Genomic DNA, 16468 nt, shown 5'->3' with positions numbered 1-16468 from the left:
TATACTGTGTTATTTGAAATTAGAGTTTTTAATTACTAAAATTAACTGCTAAATTTTATATGAAAGTGTATTCATAAACTTAATATAATAATAAATATATCTAAATAAATTTAAAAGATCTCAAATTACACTCATTAATTTTTAAATTTTATTTTAAAAAAAACTTGTTCAGAAACTAGCCATAGCCTTTTTTTTTTTTTAAATAGGGGTTGAGGGAGTCGAATCTTAGACTTTTCAAGATTACAGAATGCACTTTCCACCAGACTATAAGAATAGCCATAGCCTTTTTAATTTGTGTGTTGTTTTCGTGTCCACATTTGTTTTTTAATGGTGAGATAAGGTGTGAAGTATGACAGAAAAAAACAAATTAAAAAAAAAATCACTTTCATCAATGTACAGTCACAGGATAATATACTTTAATTCTATGATTTCAGCCAGTTTTCCTAGGTTTAAATTACTAGAGAGAGACAAAAATATTAATGAAGAAAAAGAAATTCAGAGAATGAAAAAATAAAAAAAAATTAATGAAGAAAAAGAAAGAGAGAATTGGTCCAAAAAAGTGGAGACTGTTATTATATTATATATGTAAAATTAAGAGTCAACTAATTAATTAATTAATGAGAATTGTTTAAATTAATTAAATGGGGGTTTCCAGAATTTGTTGCTCTAGTCTGTGGATGTGTTGTCTTTTCTTTGATATTGAAAAGTACAGGCAAGATAATTTTGCAAGTCAAATCAAGGGCCCCTTTGCATCGCATTGGATTGACATTTTCCATCTGTAATTAAAATGTGGGCGGAATTTGTATAAAATCAATAACCTTTTATTTATTTCACATCGGACCAAATCACTCTCTGCTTGCAATCCTAGCTAATGGAGGTTATGTTTGTCCAGTGATTTTCTTTCCTTAACTTTACATATATAATAATTATAAAAAAAAAAATCAATTTTTTCAATTTCACTTTTACTTGCTGTCAGTTTACAGTTTAGTGCTTAAGATTATTGATTGAAATTACCTTTTCCTCTTCACTTTCTCTAGTAATAAGAGTTTATGACAACTTCTTCGAGTGATCCGTCCGGTTGTCCTATGGCTTTCTCTCTGTAAATTTATTGTTCTAGAGATTTATTATTTAATTTTTAAATATTAATATTAATATTATTTATAAATTAAATTTTATATTTTAAAAAAATTATTAGAAATATATAATCATTTTATCTAATTTTACCACCGTTAATTCAAATGAGAAAAATTAAATTATTCTTATTTCTTAAATTAATTTCTATTCTTCCTAAGGACTATCAACCTTTTAATTTTCTATATCTTTGACTCTTCATGGCTATCATTATTTTTTTTTTCTTTTCTCCGACTATCCTTCTCTCCTTATTTTTCACTCTTTTATTGCCTTCTTCATTTTCTTTTTCTTTGACTACCCTTCTTTCCCTATTTCTCACACTTTCATGGCCTTCTTCTTTTTCTTTTTTTTCTTCTTCAACTATTCTCTTTATAAATTACTTGATTCATCGGTGTCACCTCTTTCGTCAGTAGTAATAGAGAAGAATACTAATGCAGATAAAATCTTTGAAATTGACATGAATATTAAGTCAAAGGAAAACTTTTCACATATGGTGAAAGTTAATCTCTCAATATAAATGGAATTACCGTGTCCAATTGGAGAGCACCGAACTAGCATCCAGGTATAATTGAAGTAGAGTCTGATTAAATCTAAACAAGGATGAGAAGAAATATTCGAGCGAAGACGAAGCACAAAATGAAGCCAAAGCTAAAAAGGCTTCTGAATGTCATTAGTAATTCCATCCACACAGAATATCGACAGATCAATCTTTGCATTATTTGATTTTTATTGGAATTTAGCTTTTAATTTTGGTTTGTGGGTATACTTTAGGTTTGCTTAATTTTAGGTAGTTAATTTGATTTAAGAATGTTATTGTTGAGATTATTGATTTGTACCTTGATTCAATGTTTCAAATCAAAAGCTGAAGATTTTTGTAGCTTTGTCGTAAATGAGGGATTTTTTTAATTTTGTTGGATATTATATTCAATTTTTTTAATTTTGCTGGATATTATATTCAATTATGCTCTAATGAGTGAAGTGTTGAGTTTATGCCGTGGCTAAACAATTGTGATGGATTCTGATTTGTGTTTAGAATGGAAAATACTTTCGTTGTTATGAATTTTACTAATATGTTATATTAGAATAGAAATTATGGTAATCTATCTAATATGCAAAAAAGAAGGTGGAGGATACGGTAATTTTGATTTAATATAGTGGTGTTAGTAGGAAGAGGATGCTTAATGATTGTAAGAGTAGTTTAAGATTTTAAAAAATTTACCTTTCCATTTACCACAATTTTAATGTGAAAAGTGATTAAAATTACACGAAAAAAATATTTCGTTAATAAAATAAAAATTTAATAAATTTTTAAAAATATAAAGACTGACGTATAAATAATAATAATATTCAAACTAAATATAATAAATTTTCTCTATTGTTTTCGTGTCTTCATCTTGTTTTGGGAGTTACCTCAGATTCTCAAAATAGTTTATCCATTTTGGGACCCTGATTAGGGGTGTTGATGGTGGTTTTAATTGTGAATTTGTGAAATGGGTTTTTATTGGACTTCAAGCCATGGAAGGATGCACTTCTATTTAGGTCATGAGGATGGCTATCTTCGAGGTCTTTAACTGATAAATTTGTTGGTCTCTTGACTCATGGCAATAACAAAGTTTTAGAAACTCTAGCCATCGACTCTTATGTTGTGTTTGGATGAACCTCTTGTGTCTATGAGTGATGTGTGGATGGTGGTGAGAGGGAGAGTTGCTTGGTACTACTGACGCCAATATTCTGATTGGTTATTTCCTCTTTCGGTGGTCTAGGTTATTCAGTGAGTCTTGGGTTGTTTCAGATTCAAAATTATAATTGACATTATACAAAAAATAGTATTAGCAACAAAAAAATATTGGTAGTAGATTCACTATTTTTTTTATGGTGTATATATAAAATAATATATACATTATAAGCTAAACAAATTAATTCTTTGCCAATTAAAGAATTCAAAATCAATGGGCCACTTGTATTTATTTGAAATTTTTTATACTTATCTTAAAAATATCAAATTTATACACTTAATTTATAAGGGATAAAAAAAAAGAAAAGAAAAAATATATTATAAAATTTTTTATATGGGCAAGTTTGCATGACTGCATTAAAGAAGTGGAGCCATTTGATAATTTATTATTGTTTGATGAAGTAAGATATTTTTAAGAGAAGAGAGTTTAATTATTGTGGTGGATTTCACATGCCAGTCATGTGACACCCATACCCAAAGGTAATGAGGACCTCTCATGATTTGTTTCTCCAATCTTGAGGTCCCTTGAGTAATTTTTCCCAGCTACCTTGGTTCTTGCAACCATATGGCATCCCATATATTATGGACCCATTTGTTATTTCACTAATAAACAAATGTTAACTTGCTTCTTGCTTCATCCTTTGCTATAAACCTTCTCATCATCAAGATTTAAGAAATAAAAAAAGATTTGATTTTGGGTAGTTGGGTATTTTGAAGATGAATTAAAGGGCATTAGTTAATGGGCTGGGGTCACTTTGGGCCTACCAAAATTTAATGTATCTGAAATTTTCAGTTCCTTTCTGATGGGCTTTAAAAAGCAAGAATCAGAATTGGTTTTGGCCTCCATAGTACATGAGAATTATACACACCACACACCCATGATTTTGTTTTCTGCAAGAAAATATTCTTCCCTTTATACCAATTTTGCATTCACCTCACCGAGTGCTTTCCTTTGGAGGGACCATTAACCAAAATTAAGAAGCTACTTGATGATCTACAGTACAAGTACTTCCATGAATAATAAATAAGCCTATTTAGGGCTTCAGACATTGAAGGCTGGTAACCCTTTAGAAGGCCCAAAAATCTGACAAAAAATGATGTTCAAGTGTTTTTTTTTTGGACTCATATGGTTGAAGATTGAAATTGATGGTGGTTTGCAGTAGCAGAGCTGGGTAGCCATGGTATTATAAAACCTTAATATTTATGAAGAGTGATGGAGATGGGCTGGCAATGGAATAGTACACATATAAATACACATCATCAGCCAGCTACACATCAACTATTTTTTTTTTCTTTTTTAACTCTGATTTTGTTTCCACTAAATTTTAACTTGAAATTTCATGAATGGTAAAGAAGATTTTAATAATATAATATTATAAAAATAAATTAATTGATACGATGTATTTTTTAAATATAAATTATTTTTAGCAACTAAGCTGTTTTCTTCTGCTGACAACATCTGAGAGCTTGTGCATTGCCAAATGAATCAAAAATTTCTTTAACAAGAGGAAAAGTGTTGTACACAGATACTATGATACAAGAGATTTTACATGTTATTTCTCAGATTTAACCCGAAATCTCTCTGCAGCTCGACAGTAAATGACCTCGTCTTGATTTCCTTCGACCTTCCTCCCAATTTCCTGGTTGCTTTCTCACTGATGCCCTCTTATCTTGGTTTTATCTGATAAACTCTATTATACCAAATAGAATGAAGTGTCATGTGAAAGAGATCGTACTTCACCGGGTTAGCGTGCCAAAGAAAATGACGTTGAACCTTCTTGACTCCGAGTTGCATCTCAAGATACTTCTTCTGGGGTATTGAAAGTAATATTTCTTTCAGATTGGGAATGTCTTTCTCTGCGATGATTACTGAGAATGCTCCCCAGTTGAAGACTTCAAAAAACGGTGGCACAAAATTATCAGATATAATGACAGGTACACACTCGTAAAAGATGGCTTCGACAACTCTCGGGCTGTTGACCTCGTAACCCTTGGGACAAATGCAGTACTTGCTGCTCTTCATGTGTTGGATGTAATTCATTTTGCTTGCAACACCAGGGGGCATTGGGCCGAACATCTTCATTGAAGGGTCTTTGTCTTTCCAGTACTTCAACAAGATGGGCCGCAGATAGCCATGCATACTACCAGCATAGAAGGCAAGAATGTGCCTCTGAGAAGGTGGGTTTCCTCCAAGATCCCGGAGAGGATTTCTGGCGGATCTGACATATGTTTCAGGAAGAGACACATCCCTGCCTATTTTGAAGCCTGCCGTGACGTCAGCATTGCATAGGGCTTTGATGCAATGCTCCATATGGTGCCTTGTTTCGTATGGAGCCTGTAAGAATTCCATGCATCATATGACATAAATGGCTAGCAAAAGATCAAAGGCATAACTCACAATGCAGGGGCAAACATGCAAATCATAACAAGAAAACACACCGTGTTTTGATTTACTCAGGTTAGTATAGGGAGAAGCCATAAAAGTGGATTCCGAAACTGCTGCTTCAGAAATTCGCTTTTGTAATTTTGCATGGACTTAGTTTAACAGACCAAATTACTACATATCACGTAGATTTTCATTTGCATTGATTAAGGCAACCTGAATATCATTAAAGTATCAGTGAAAATGCCTTAACATGGTGTCAGTAAGCGAGAATATCTCTCTCACGCAACAAGGCCTCATCACATCAAACAAGCCAAACTCAAAGCATACAACGAAGGAAAACCAAATAAATGACACAAAGTGTAGTTGACCATTTACTTGCGCAGATTTTCTGTATCTAATGCTAGAGATTCTTACAATGTAAATCCTTGATGTACTGTAAATTTGCATAAGTATAGAATTCTCCATGCAGTCTTTTCATCTCAAACCATCACTTATGAAGTTACTTACGGTATTAAAGCAACTCCACTTAACAAGCCTACGAGTCTTCCTTGAGTATTGTGATTGATGCTTACTTATCAATATCATTTTTTTTCTTTAAGTCCATCGTTATGCCACACGTTACTCATTCCTTCAACCCCCCCCACCCCCGCCAACAAAAAAATACAACAAGAATTTTAAGACATCTTGATTAATATACCAAGCTTTTACCATTGGGATTGTTCCCTAGGGACTCTCATTATCATGATTTACGTCCTCATCTCCCAACATTATCCTAGCAAAAGAATATGCTTCATGAGCATTAAAAGTAAAGAAAGACACAGAGAAAGATTAAACGAAGAGAATACCCAATCATGGCAAGCTACAAGAAAATGATCTGCTCCACCAGTTCTGTTCCAGTAAGGATATTTTGCTGCAATTTTCTCAGAGTACTCCTTCAAATATTGGCGCAGATTTGTCCTATTATGGGAGTTACGCACGTAGAGTGTGTATTCCAGCATTCGAGAACTGAATGGCATATAAAATAGGTGAGCCTTTCGAGGGTCTTTCACAATAAAATGCTTGCTTCCCTGCATCAGTTTCATAAACCACCCCTCTGAGGCATACAATCCCTTCAATATTGGTAGATGAAAGATGGGTTTCTTTCCATCCTTGTAGATGTAGACTTTGAGAATGCGTTCCATGAGTTCATAACTCCTGGAATAAAATAAAAGGAAAAGTTAGGTTTGAATTTATATGCTGTCAGAAGAATATATCAGCCGTTCAATTTGATCATCAAACCATCAGAACTAGGTGTATAATTGAGCAGACTCAAATAAATATAGTATACTACTCAGACTTGAAGCTCAAAATTAGAGTACCTTGATCAAGTCATAAACATATTTTCTTATCATGCATGAACTCAAACCATTGAAATACTTCAGTCAACTCGATCACCATTCTAAATTAGGTAAACTTGTATGTAAATCTCGAATTGAAGTTTAAATAAACTTGAATATGCTTGAGTTTTAGCACTAAGTTATAGAATATTATTTAAATATTACATAATGTTAAAGTATATTTATTACTAAATATTATATAGTAGAGATATATATTCAGAATTATATAAAAATATAAATACTTGATTAAGCCAGGTTCTTCAGCTTTTATTCTTGAACTGGACTCTACTCAACTTGCTTCTTAAGCTACTGGACTTTAAAACTGAGTTGAATTTGATTATTTTGGGGGATGAATTGATGTAGGACTATTTAGACTTCGTCAGGAGTTTTAACCAATATCGTTTGGTTAAGACGAAATAAGAGAAAAGAAGGACTATTTAGACTCCGTCAGGAGTTTTAACCAATATCGTTTGGTTAAGACGAAATAGGAGAAAAGATAAGCTGAAAGACTAAAAGTCTTATTGAAATTTCTCAAAGATTGAAAAGTGAAAAGTGCCTTTCTAATAGCCAAGGGAGGCTATTTATAATAGAAATAAAATAATCATAATCCTAATAGGAGTCTAAAATCCTAATAGCCAAGGGAGGCTAAATAGAAATAAAACTCTAATATGCAAAATAATCCTAATCCTAATAGGAGTCTAAAATCCTAATAGTCAAGGAAGGCTATTTACAATAGAAATAAAACTCTAATATGCAAAATAATAAAAATACCCAAAATATCCAAAATAATAATTAAAATATAAAAGTTAACCCCGGTCCAACTCTGCCGTAAAATCCAAGACTAGTTGCCCCGTATCATTTCCTTCCACTTGTAAATAACTCGTCCTCGAGTTGTCATCAGTAGGGTAGTACTGAAATAGATCTGCCACATTAAATGTCTTCGAAATTTTCATTTCATGTGGGAGGTCAAGAGCATAGGCATTGTCATTGATCTTCTGAATGATCCGGAATGGACCAATCTTCTTGGCGTCAAGCTTTTTCTGTCCTCCACCACGCTCCTGTTTGAAAACATCCACGTGCTGCTTTGCCAATTTGCTTGCTGCAATACTGTTGTAAGCAAATTCCACCTGGCCTTGGAGGTTTTCACTCTCCTTTGGACTCATCTTGTAATGAGGCAAATTCGGTAATTTTGATCCAGGAATGAGATCAATCTGATGTTGGATATCCCGCAGGGGTGGATGCTTTGATGACTCCTCCACTATCTTAGGAAACTCCTTTAACAACTCTTTGACGGGCGGTGGTAAAGATGGTGCATCCTCCATTGTACCTTTTGCTCTCATCAATAAGGCTAGTGTGCCTTCAGATTTCTCAACTGCGCCTGATAGCTTCTGCACTTCCGTAGAAACAGCAACAGTATGCTTCCCTTCCACCTTAGAATGTTTCGCAGAACCGGAAGGCAAGATAGTAATCTTCTTTTGATTCCACATGAACATGTATGAATTCTCCTTCCCTTTATGCAAAGCATCAACGTCGAATTGCCAAGGTCGACCTAGCAAAATTCCACAGCAATCCATATCCACAACATCACAATTAACAAGTTCAGTATAAGATTTACCGATCGAGATAGGCACGCTGCAGATTCTGTTGACCTCAATTGTCGGTCCTTCCTTGATCCATCCGACTTTGTAAGGTGAGGGGTGAGGCTGTGTAGGCAACTGTAATTTTTCTACCAATTGCTTAGCTATCAGATTCTCACAACTGCAGCTATCTATAATTAGCCTGCAAATTGCCTCTCCTACTCGACACTTTGCCTGGAAAATCTTCCTCCTTTGTGTCTCGTCCTCCTGTTTTGTTGAGCATAAGATCTTCTTCACCACATAGGTGACCTCTCCATCTTCAGAACCAGCAATAGATCCGTCATCGTCATCCACTTCCTCGTCAGTTTCAGCCACCTGCTCAACTATATTAACCTGCCGGCGGTCAGCATTAACTCCTCTACGTTCTGGACAATTATTTGATCGATGACCAGATTGCCTGCACCGGTAACAGATGTCTCCCGTTGGCTTCTGGTAAGGATTGGTCCTGCCTCCTTTGTCTGTTGTAGTGGTGACTGCCTTGCCCTTACTGTCTCTCCTTTCTTCCATGGTATTCGGAGGGTTGCCAGAATTTACAACCTTAGAAGGCTGCCCGCTGTAGTTGCCTCTATATTGCTGCGTCCCTGTTGAACTAGAGTTTCTGTAATTGAAATTCCGGTTGTACTGCTGCTGTCGTGGCTGCCAATCAACACGCTCTTCTGCCCTTTTTGCCATCTCAATAGCGTCTGCCAGGGTGAAAATCGCAGCTACTCCCATCATACAACGAATTTCGTGATTCAGCCCCCTCTGATAATGAGCAACCTGTTGGGCCTCGTTCTCACAGTTTTCACATCTCGCCTGCAGCCTTAGAAACTCCTCGGTATACTCATCCACCCTTCGGTTCCCTTGTACACAGTCATGATACCGGTTATATAAAACCTGAGCGTGATCGCTAGGCAAGAACCGTTGTTCAAACATCTGCTTCATCAGCACCCAGTTTCGTATGGGCTCCAGCCTCTTCCGATAGCGTTCGTTTTGAATCGAATTCCACCAGGCTGCTGCACCCCCTTTCAACTTATAGGCCACAATTGGAACCTTGCGTTCCTCTTCCACGTTCATAATTTCAAAGAAGCGTTCAACCTCTGCCAGCCAATCAAGAACAGATTCAACATCTAATGAACCAGAAAAGTTTTGAAGGTCTACCTTGATCCTGTAACCTTCCTGATAGTTCTGTTGGGGATTTGCAGGCATAGGATTGACGACCACAGGATTGGCGGCCACAGGAATGGCGGCCACAGGATTGGCGGCTACATGGGGATGTGCGGCGGCGGCGGGTTGGTGGATTCCCTGCTGCAGGGTCAGTTGTCCGATCATCTCCCTCAATTCTGCCAAGGATGCCTCAATCGCAGCAAGTCGCGCCTCTTGGTTATCTGCCATGGTCGAACTTCGCTCTGATACCAATCTGATGTAGGACTATTTAGACTTCGTCAGGAGTTTTAACCAATATCGTTTGGTTAAGACGAAATAGGAGAAAATATAAGCTGAAAGACTAAAAGTCTTATTGAAATTTCTCAAAGATTGAAAAGTGAAAAGTGCCTTTCTAATAGCCAAAGGAGGCTATTTATAATAGAAATAAAATAATCATAATCCTAATAGGAGTCTAAAATCCTAATAGCCAAGGGAGGCTAAATAGAAATAAAACTCTAATATGCAAAATAATCCTAATCCTAATAGGAGTCTAAAATCCTAATAGTCATGGGAGGCTATTTACAATAGAAATAAAACTCTAATATGCAAAATAATAAAAATACCCAAAATATCCAAAATAATAATTAAAATATAAAAGTTAACCCCGGTCCAACTCTGCCGTAAAATCCAAGACTAGTTGCCCCGTATCATGAATCCTAGTAGCTCAAACCATAATTAAGACATAGATGAAAACAGAGATGTCAAAGCTTTCATAGAAAAAGATCTAGGTTTAACTACATCAGGCAATTAGTATACAAGGTATCTAGGTTCAATATTCACCGATCAAAAACATTAAAACGTGGAGAGAATAGATGCAAGGTTCAACAATATTAGGTGATTCGTGTATAACATATTAAGATGTTGAAATTTGCCTATGATTTTCAGGCTGAACTTAGATGCATATGAATGTATAAGAGCAATCCCACGATAGAGTGTGCTATGCGCCTGGAGGACCTTATGCCCAAGCAGGACTAGAAATGAATATCGGTGACTGGTTAATTCCCAAAAATAAGACACCATAAACAAATAAATATAAAGATAAAGGTAAAACCAAATTACACATTTCTCCATTCTAATTGTGTACTACCTCAACCGAATAATTTAGCATCCTTAGAAACAAGGTTGGTCACTTGACAATACATTTGATTCAAGTCCATCCTTGACACCAAGATTACAAGTTGATAATTCTATGGAAACCTAAAGCAGCATTTCATAACTCAGAATGAATCAGAAAAGCATAAATTAAAGAACTCAATTTTCAATGTCATCTAGATTTGCATGTCAGTAACAAATTTTGACAAATAAAATCCAGTGAAAAATCACCAACGTGACCCGGTCCCCCCCCCCCCTTTCCATTGCTCTTTTACTGTTTCCAGGCCTTTACTTTTTCATGTTCTACTTCACCTTCTATATCATGGCACTAGACCAAATCAATGTTCATCGTAATGGCAGTGCAGGAATTAAAACTGAGGCAAAGCTGTTCAGAGCAGAGGCAGAATAATTTTTATTGATCTGATGATATATGCCATGAATTAGGCCTACCTTTTAAACTTGGAAACATTTCGAAAGAGGGGAGCATAAAGATCTCGATCATTCACTGGAACAGGAGCATTCTCTATCTGTGACTTTGCAGCCAAAATCTCCTGATCATGATGGGAAGACCATCTTGGTCTCTACAAGCAGATACAAAATGGTTCAGATTTCCTGTCTACAGATAAAGCATCAAAGCAAATACTCTGTTGTTTACTAAAGAAATGATACCATTGAACGTGAGGACCGACGATGTCGCACTAATATGCGGTTCATCTCATCTATCAATGTTATTGATTTTGGAGGCATCTCACACCTCATCTTTTTCCTGCCAGGCTTATCCATCCTTGCAGAATTATTTTTCGAAGAAAAACCAATTTTCTGAATAGCAGAACCAACAGAGGAACTTCCACTTGATCTTGAATAACTGATGTTTGTTGATGAAGTTACTACCTCTGGTTCTACTGACGGTGACAAGAGAGCAATTTTTATGCGCCCCAACTCTTTCTGTGGCGGATTACTGTCTGTAAAAAATTCAAGGTTTGATTTGCCATTTTGACCAAGAAGAGGAAAGTCATGTTTGCCTTCAGTGGCAAATTCAATGACAGAAATACTTTCTTGACGTTTGATGCTTTCGAATGTAGAATTCCCACTGCTATTCCCAGATGAGAAATTACTTACATTTCTGTCTACAACCAGCTCAATAGGATTGTCCAGATCCTCTTCTACAAAATCATCATCATCTCCATCATTATCCACTGCAACCTCAATAGGATTGTCCAAGTCTTCATCCTCAGATGCAAACTCAATCTCTGTCTCTCCACTGTTTCTCTGTGATCCCATATCATGTGTAACTTCTCCACTGCCACCTGAAGAGACAGCATCTTTCACCACCACCCCATCAAGGATGGAACTTTTATTCAAACTTGAAGGATCAACAGTGAGAGGATTGCGAACCATCAGAGACTTTGTGGAAAAGTGTATGATTGGGAAGCTGCTTTTATCATATATTAAATCATGGCTGTTGGGCAACAAAGAACTGAGAGCATTTCCATACGGAAGCAATAGAGATTGAAACAATGTATGAGTTATAGCTACTGCCCCCACTACAAGAAGCCATCTTCGAGTTTTAATTTGGCATAATTTATGAAACCGGAACTCCATAACAGAACAGGAACCGAGTACCAAGTGATACAGAGATCACCTGCTTAGCATTGAAAATAAGTTCCAACTTCCTTCTACGATTCACTATCAAGAAGTAGAAAGAGAAAAAAAAAAGTGTAAGGAAGATATAGCCAAAAATAGTGTACTTGCAGACTGAAATTTCAATTGCAAAGAAGAAAAGAGAAAAAGGAAGAAAGAATGGGAAAACTCAGTGAAGAAAGATCCCAATTATAGATTTTTAATTGCATTGAACAAACAAACGCATTCAGAAAAGAATACCCAGAGCGTAAAAACCAAGTTAAAAAATTAAAATAAACTGGATAAACTCAAAGAAGTAACAATAGGTTCAATTGAGTTGAGCAATACTTTCTCGCAGCCAAACAGGCACAAAAGCGATCGCACGCAACATGACCATACTAATTTTAAGTAATGAGAGCTAAGAAGTGAGAAATGAAAGATACCCCAACCTCCGTAGCTTGTCGCCGGCGACGCCGAAAAGACCAAGGTTTGAGCTTTAGCTTACAAAAGTGCTTAACAAGATGCTCTGTGCTGCCTCGTCGCTGTAGGGACCTAACCCAATTTTCCTTTTAAACTTAAACCCATTAAAAAAATAGTTTTTCAGAAGAGGAAGAAAAAAAAAATCAGTGAGAATTTCTCATCGGCTGTTTGCAGATTGCCATCGTTGTTTAAAAAGTTCTCGTTTTTGGATCATTACTTTGGCCTTTTTGTCATTTGCATTGCGCATGAAGAAGGGATTGGGTTGGTTGCATTTATTAATTTACTTTGTGTCAACTTCAGCGGAAATGGTAACTGTGAGAAAGAATAGAGTGAGGTGCAGACAATGGACAGTGACGCAGTGGTCCCATCTGAATTACGCCAATCTAGAGAAAGAAAAGGTCCAAAACGTCGTCGTTTTTCCACTCTAACCCTGTTGCTCTCTCACTAGAGGCATGACCAGTGACCACCATTAATTGCTTTATTAAAATGTCGAGCGGAGAGAAAATTTAAAATTATCATTAATGAGAAAGCAGGATACATAAACAGAACAATTCCTAGAAATGAAACAGAGCAACATGCGTTTCCTCTTTTCAGAAGATAATTAAACATGTAATTCCAACTTGCCTTGTTCTGACACTATTTTCTTCCAGAACCAGTGATTTTGCCAGAGAAGATAAACCTCTTCAATGGGTACTTGCTTCGTTTCAGGCAAGAGGAAGAAGACAAAGGCACTCATGATAAAAATCAACCCAGCAAACAGCAAGAAAATTCCATATTTAAGGTGGCAAAGAGAAACCAGGAAGCACTGCGCAACCAAGGCAGTGAAGATCATGTTAACGCAGACCACAATGCTCTGCCCAGCCGATCGTGCCTCCAAGGGGAAGATCTCGCTCGGAACTAGCCACCCAAGAGGCCCCCAGGACCGCCCGTAAGCCAACACAAACAAACAAATCACAACCACAAGGAAGACACCAGTTCCTTTGGAAATTGGTTTCCCATCTCCAAATTTCAAGGCCAAAGTTATGCCCACAGCAACCTGAAAAAAAGAAATCAACGGGTTATACATATGCAAAGGAACTGAGCCGAGCCAAACATTAATAATCTCAAATTTGGTTGATTTAGCAAACAAGTTTACCATGACGATGAACATCTCAACCCCAGCTTCCAAAAAGAAAGCTCTTCTGCCAAATTTGTCGACGAAAGCCATGGAGATTAGAGCACCAACAACAAGTGCTGCATTGGTTATAACAGCTGAATACAAAGCTGCATCATTGCTGAAACCCAAGCTCTGAAAAATGACAGGAGCATAGAAAAGTATAGAATTATTCCCAGTGAGTTGTTGGAATGCTGGAATCCCCAAAGCTCCAATCACCAGCTGTGGACGATTCTTGCGTTTAAGAAGATTCTTGAAAGGATGCTTAATGTCTCTTGCTGCATTACTTGCATCCACAAGATCATCAAACTCAGCATCAACTTGTGTGGTTCCTCTAACTTTCTCCAGGATTTTTCTTCCTTCTTCTAGCTTGCCTTGTTCTATAAGACTGTTTGGGGTCTCAGGAAGGAAAATTCCACCAACGAACATTATAGTTGCAGGAAGAGTTGCTAAACCAAGAGATAATCTCCATCCCCATGGATGAATCTTTTCAGTTCCATAATTTATAAAGTTTGCAACCAGGATTCCCAAACACGTCGTTAGTTGAAACAGCTGGTTAATTGCTCCTCGGATTTTCGCCGGAGCCATTTCTGAAAGATACAAGGGAACAGCCTGCACCATTTTTCATCAGAAAAGCTTTCAGTAAGATAATATGAGATTTTCTTTTTCTTTTTGGCTTGGATTTTGTGCTTACCTGGTTGCCAAATCCAATTCCTGCACCAAGAAAGCATCGTCCGATGATCAACATGGCTATATTTTTTGCAAATGCATTGACGAGTGCTCCGATGAAGAAGCTGGTGGATCCGACGAGAATGCTAGCTCTCCGGCCTCTAGTTCTGGTTACATATGAGGCTCCGAAGGTGGTAAAAAGGGCTGCAAAGTACAGTGAGGAAGTAAACAATGTGAGGATTTGGTTATCATATTTACAGTAATCTGTCTCGTGAAGATGTGCATGCTTCTTTTCATACACAGTTGGGAAGAACTCCTTCAAGAAGTCATCCATAGAAGTGACTCCACCTGAAAACAACCACCGCATAAGACCAATAACTTAAATTTTTGAAATCAACGTCAACAGACCTAAAGCAACAGGCAAAAGAAGAGATTACCTGAAACACCGAGATCGTAACCAAAAAGGGATCCACCTGAAGCTGCAATAACGCAAGCGAAAATGAAGTAACCTGTTATTCTATACTCATAAAGATGAGCCCTTTTAAGGTTTCCTGTATCTGTAAATCCTCCACCAGCCATTGTTGCTTCAAGAACAGAAGCTAACCCAAAAATCAGTTATATACTAACACAAAGACTAAGCTAGTTTACACAGAAAGTCACTCGAAAATCAACAGTTCATCCCCGAGAACCCAAGTGGAGGAGAATTGTTGGTATTGTTTGCATAGAAAGAAAACTAAGTTGTGTACTTACAGCCCATTTGATATTAGGCTGAAAAATTGGAAGAGATTATAAAGGAATCCTTCGGGATTAACCGATAATATCGGCAGATACAACAGCCGAAGAGAGCGAGTCCATTGGTGATATTTATCTTGAAAGATAATTCTCAATTTTCTGACATGGCTATAGGCAGTATTTGTAGTTTTGAGAATGGTTTGACGTGGAGGTTGATCTAATTATTCAATTTGTTTTCTATGTCAAAAATGCAAAATTTTAACCATATCCTCACGATAATACCTCAACTGGTATTACTTATCCTCTCTGCTTAGCTACCCCGAAAAGAAAAGCATTACATATTTTTCCATATTAATTCTACCAGAGTTGATTCCATCTGGATCCCAACATATTAGGGAAATTATTGGATGCTTCTAACGTATGATTATATAAAATTTATTTATTTACTTTTTTTTTATAAAATGCCTTTACCCAAATAATTTTTCTCACTGATCGCCACTGGGTTTCATCATCCCGTTATAAGGTCGGACTCATAATGACAGTATTTATCTGAGGGCCTCTAAGTCTCCTGAATGGGCCGACCCAATCCGTTCGGCCCTAAGATTAGACCTTTTCTGGACCTCAGTCTCAATCTTTCCTTCCAGCTCGGTCAAGAGGGGAAGAGGTAATTAGCCCATTCGCTTAGGGGGTCCGTTCGCATGTGTGCCAAGAAAAATTAAATAGCCGTTCAACGTGGATCAGATATCTAACACCTTGATACATACGAATCCGTATAGCAGAGATAGGTGCTCAATAAGAATAAGGCCGTTACACCGTTACTGGTAGGTAAAGGAAAAGAATAAAAGGAGATGAGCAAGTCTCTCGGACTAGGCTTATAAATCTCTTGTAAAACCCTATTTTTTGGATCTCAGGTTATCGCTTCCTTTAAACAATGTAGGATTCTTATGTTTGGTTGAATTATTTAAAAATAAAATAAAATAAAATAACTACAATATAATCTCTTATTTCATATATATATATATATATTACATAATTAAATTTAAAAAACAATTAATTATCATTTTATTTTATCTCATTATTAAAAGTTTTTATTATTAATAAAGAATATTATACTATAATCATTAATATTAATTACGTTATAATTCTATAATCGGTCGTTAAAATTATAATAATAATAAATTTAATATAATAAATATTAATTATATTATTGGTTATTATATATATATACCGACATGATAAAGTTAAATCAAACTTTTTTTTTCGTTAAAAGCT

General features: G+C 36.2%; 3 protein-coding genes across 3 annotated transcripts; 1 reads left to right on the top strand and 2 right to left on the bottom strand.

Moving 5' to 3' along the window:
* The first annotated feature begins 4574 nt into the window (after positions 1 to 4574).
* Positions 4575 to 4904, top strand: LOC122723253. The gene is given in 2 exon segments (XM_043955020.1): positions 4575 to 4691; positions 4693 to 4904. Coding segments are annotated over 2 exon segments (240 nt in total). The 3' UTR covers positions 4816 to 4904.
* A 159-nt stretch (positions 4905 to 5063) lies between these two features.
* LOC110611768 (xylogalacturonan beta-1,3-xylosyltransferase) lies at positions 5064 to 12920 on the bottom strand. Its single transcript, XM_021752235.2, has 6 exons — positions 12606 to 12920; positions 11212 to 12228; positions 10993 to 11123; positions 6098 to 6446; positions 5961 to 6024; positions 5064 to 5201 (listed from the first exon to the last, which is right to left on the bottom strand). Exons 2-5 carry the CDS (start codon positions 12142 to 12144, stop codon positions 6007 to 6009), a joined length of 1431 nt encoding a protein of 476 aa, XP_021607927.1. The 5' UTR covers positions 12145 to 12228; positions 12606 to 12920; the 3' UTR covers positions 5064 to 5201; positions 5961 to 6006.
* A 223-nt stretch (positions 12921 to 13143) lies between these two features.
* LOC110612385 (sugar transport protein 14) lies at positions 13144 to 15283 on the bottom strand. The gene is made up of 4 exons (XM_021753160.2): positions 14902 to 15283; positions 14490 to 14812; positions 13778 to 14407; positions 13144 to 13678 (listed from the first exon to the last, which is right to left on the bottom strand). Exons 1-4 carry the CDS (start codon positions 15041 to 15043, stop codon positions 13244 to 13246), a joined length of 1530 nt encoding a protein of 509 aa, XP_021608852.1. The 5' UTR covers positions 15044 to 15283; the 3' UTR covers positions 13144 to 13243.
* Positions 15284 to 16468: the final 1185 nt, after the last annotated feature.

The sequence above is a fragment of the Manihot esculenta genome, chromosome 3 (genome assembly GCF_001659605.2).
Source record: "Manihot esculenta cultivar AM560-2 chromosome 3, M.esculenta_v8, whole genome shotgun sequence".
NCBI lineage: Eukaryota > Viridiplantae > Streptophyta > Magnoliopsida > Malpighiales > Euphorbiaceae > Manihot > Manihot esculenta.
This window is presented reverse-complemented; position numbering and strand designations above follow the sequence as displayed.

Coding starts and splice junctions, on each gene's coding strand:
- LOC110611768 (XM_021752235.2), bottom strand. CDS start 12,144: ATGGAGTTCCGGTTTCATAAATTATGCCAAATTAAAACTCGAAGATGG. Junction 11,124..11,211: donor GTCGGTCCTCACGTTCAATG/GTATCATTTCTT, acceptor ATCTGCTTGTAG/AGACCAAGATGGTCTTCCCA. Junction 6,447..10,992: donor AATGTTTCCAAGTTTAAAAG/GTAGGCCTAATT, acceptor ATTTTATTCCAG/GAGTTATGAACTCATGGAAC.
- LOC110612385 (XM_021753160.2), bottom strand. CDS start 15,043: ATGGCTGGTGGAGGATTTACAGATACAGGAAACCTTAAAAGGGCTCAT. Junction 14,408..14,489: donor GAATTGGATTTGGCAACCAG/GTAAGCACAAAA, acceptor AAAATGGTGCAG/GCTGTTCCCTTGTATCTTTC. Junction 13,679..13,777: donor TTGAGATGTTCATCGTCATG/GTAAACTTGTTT, acceptor TCTTTTTTTCAG/GTTGCTGTGGGCATAACTTT.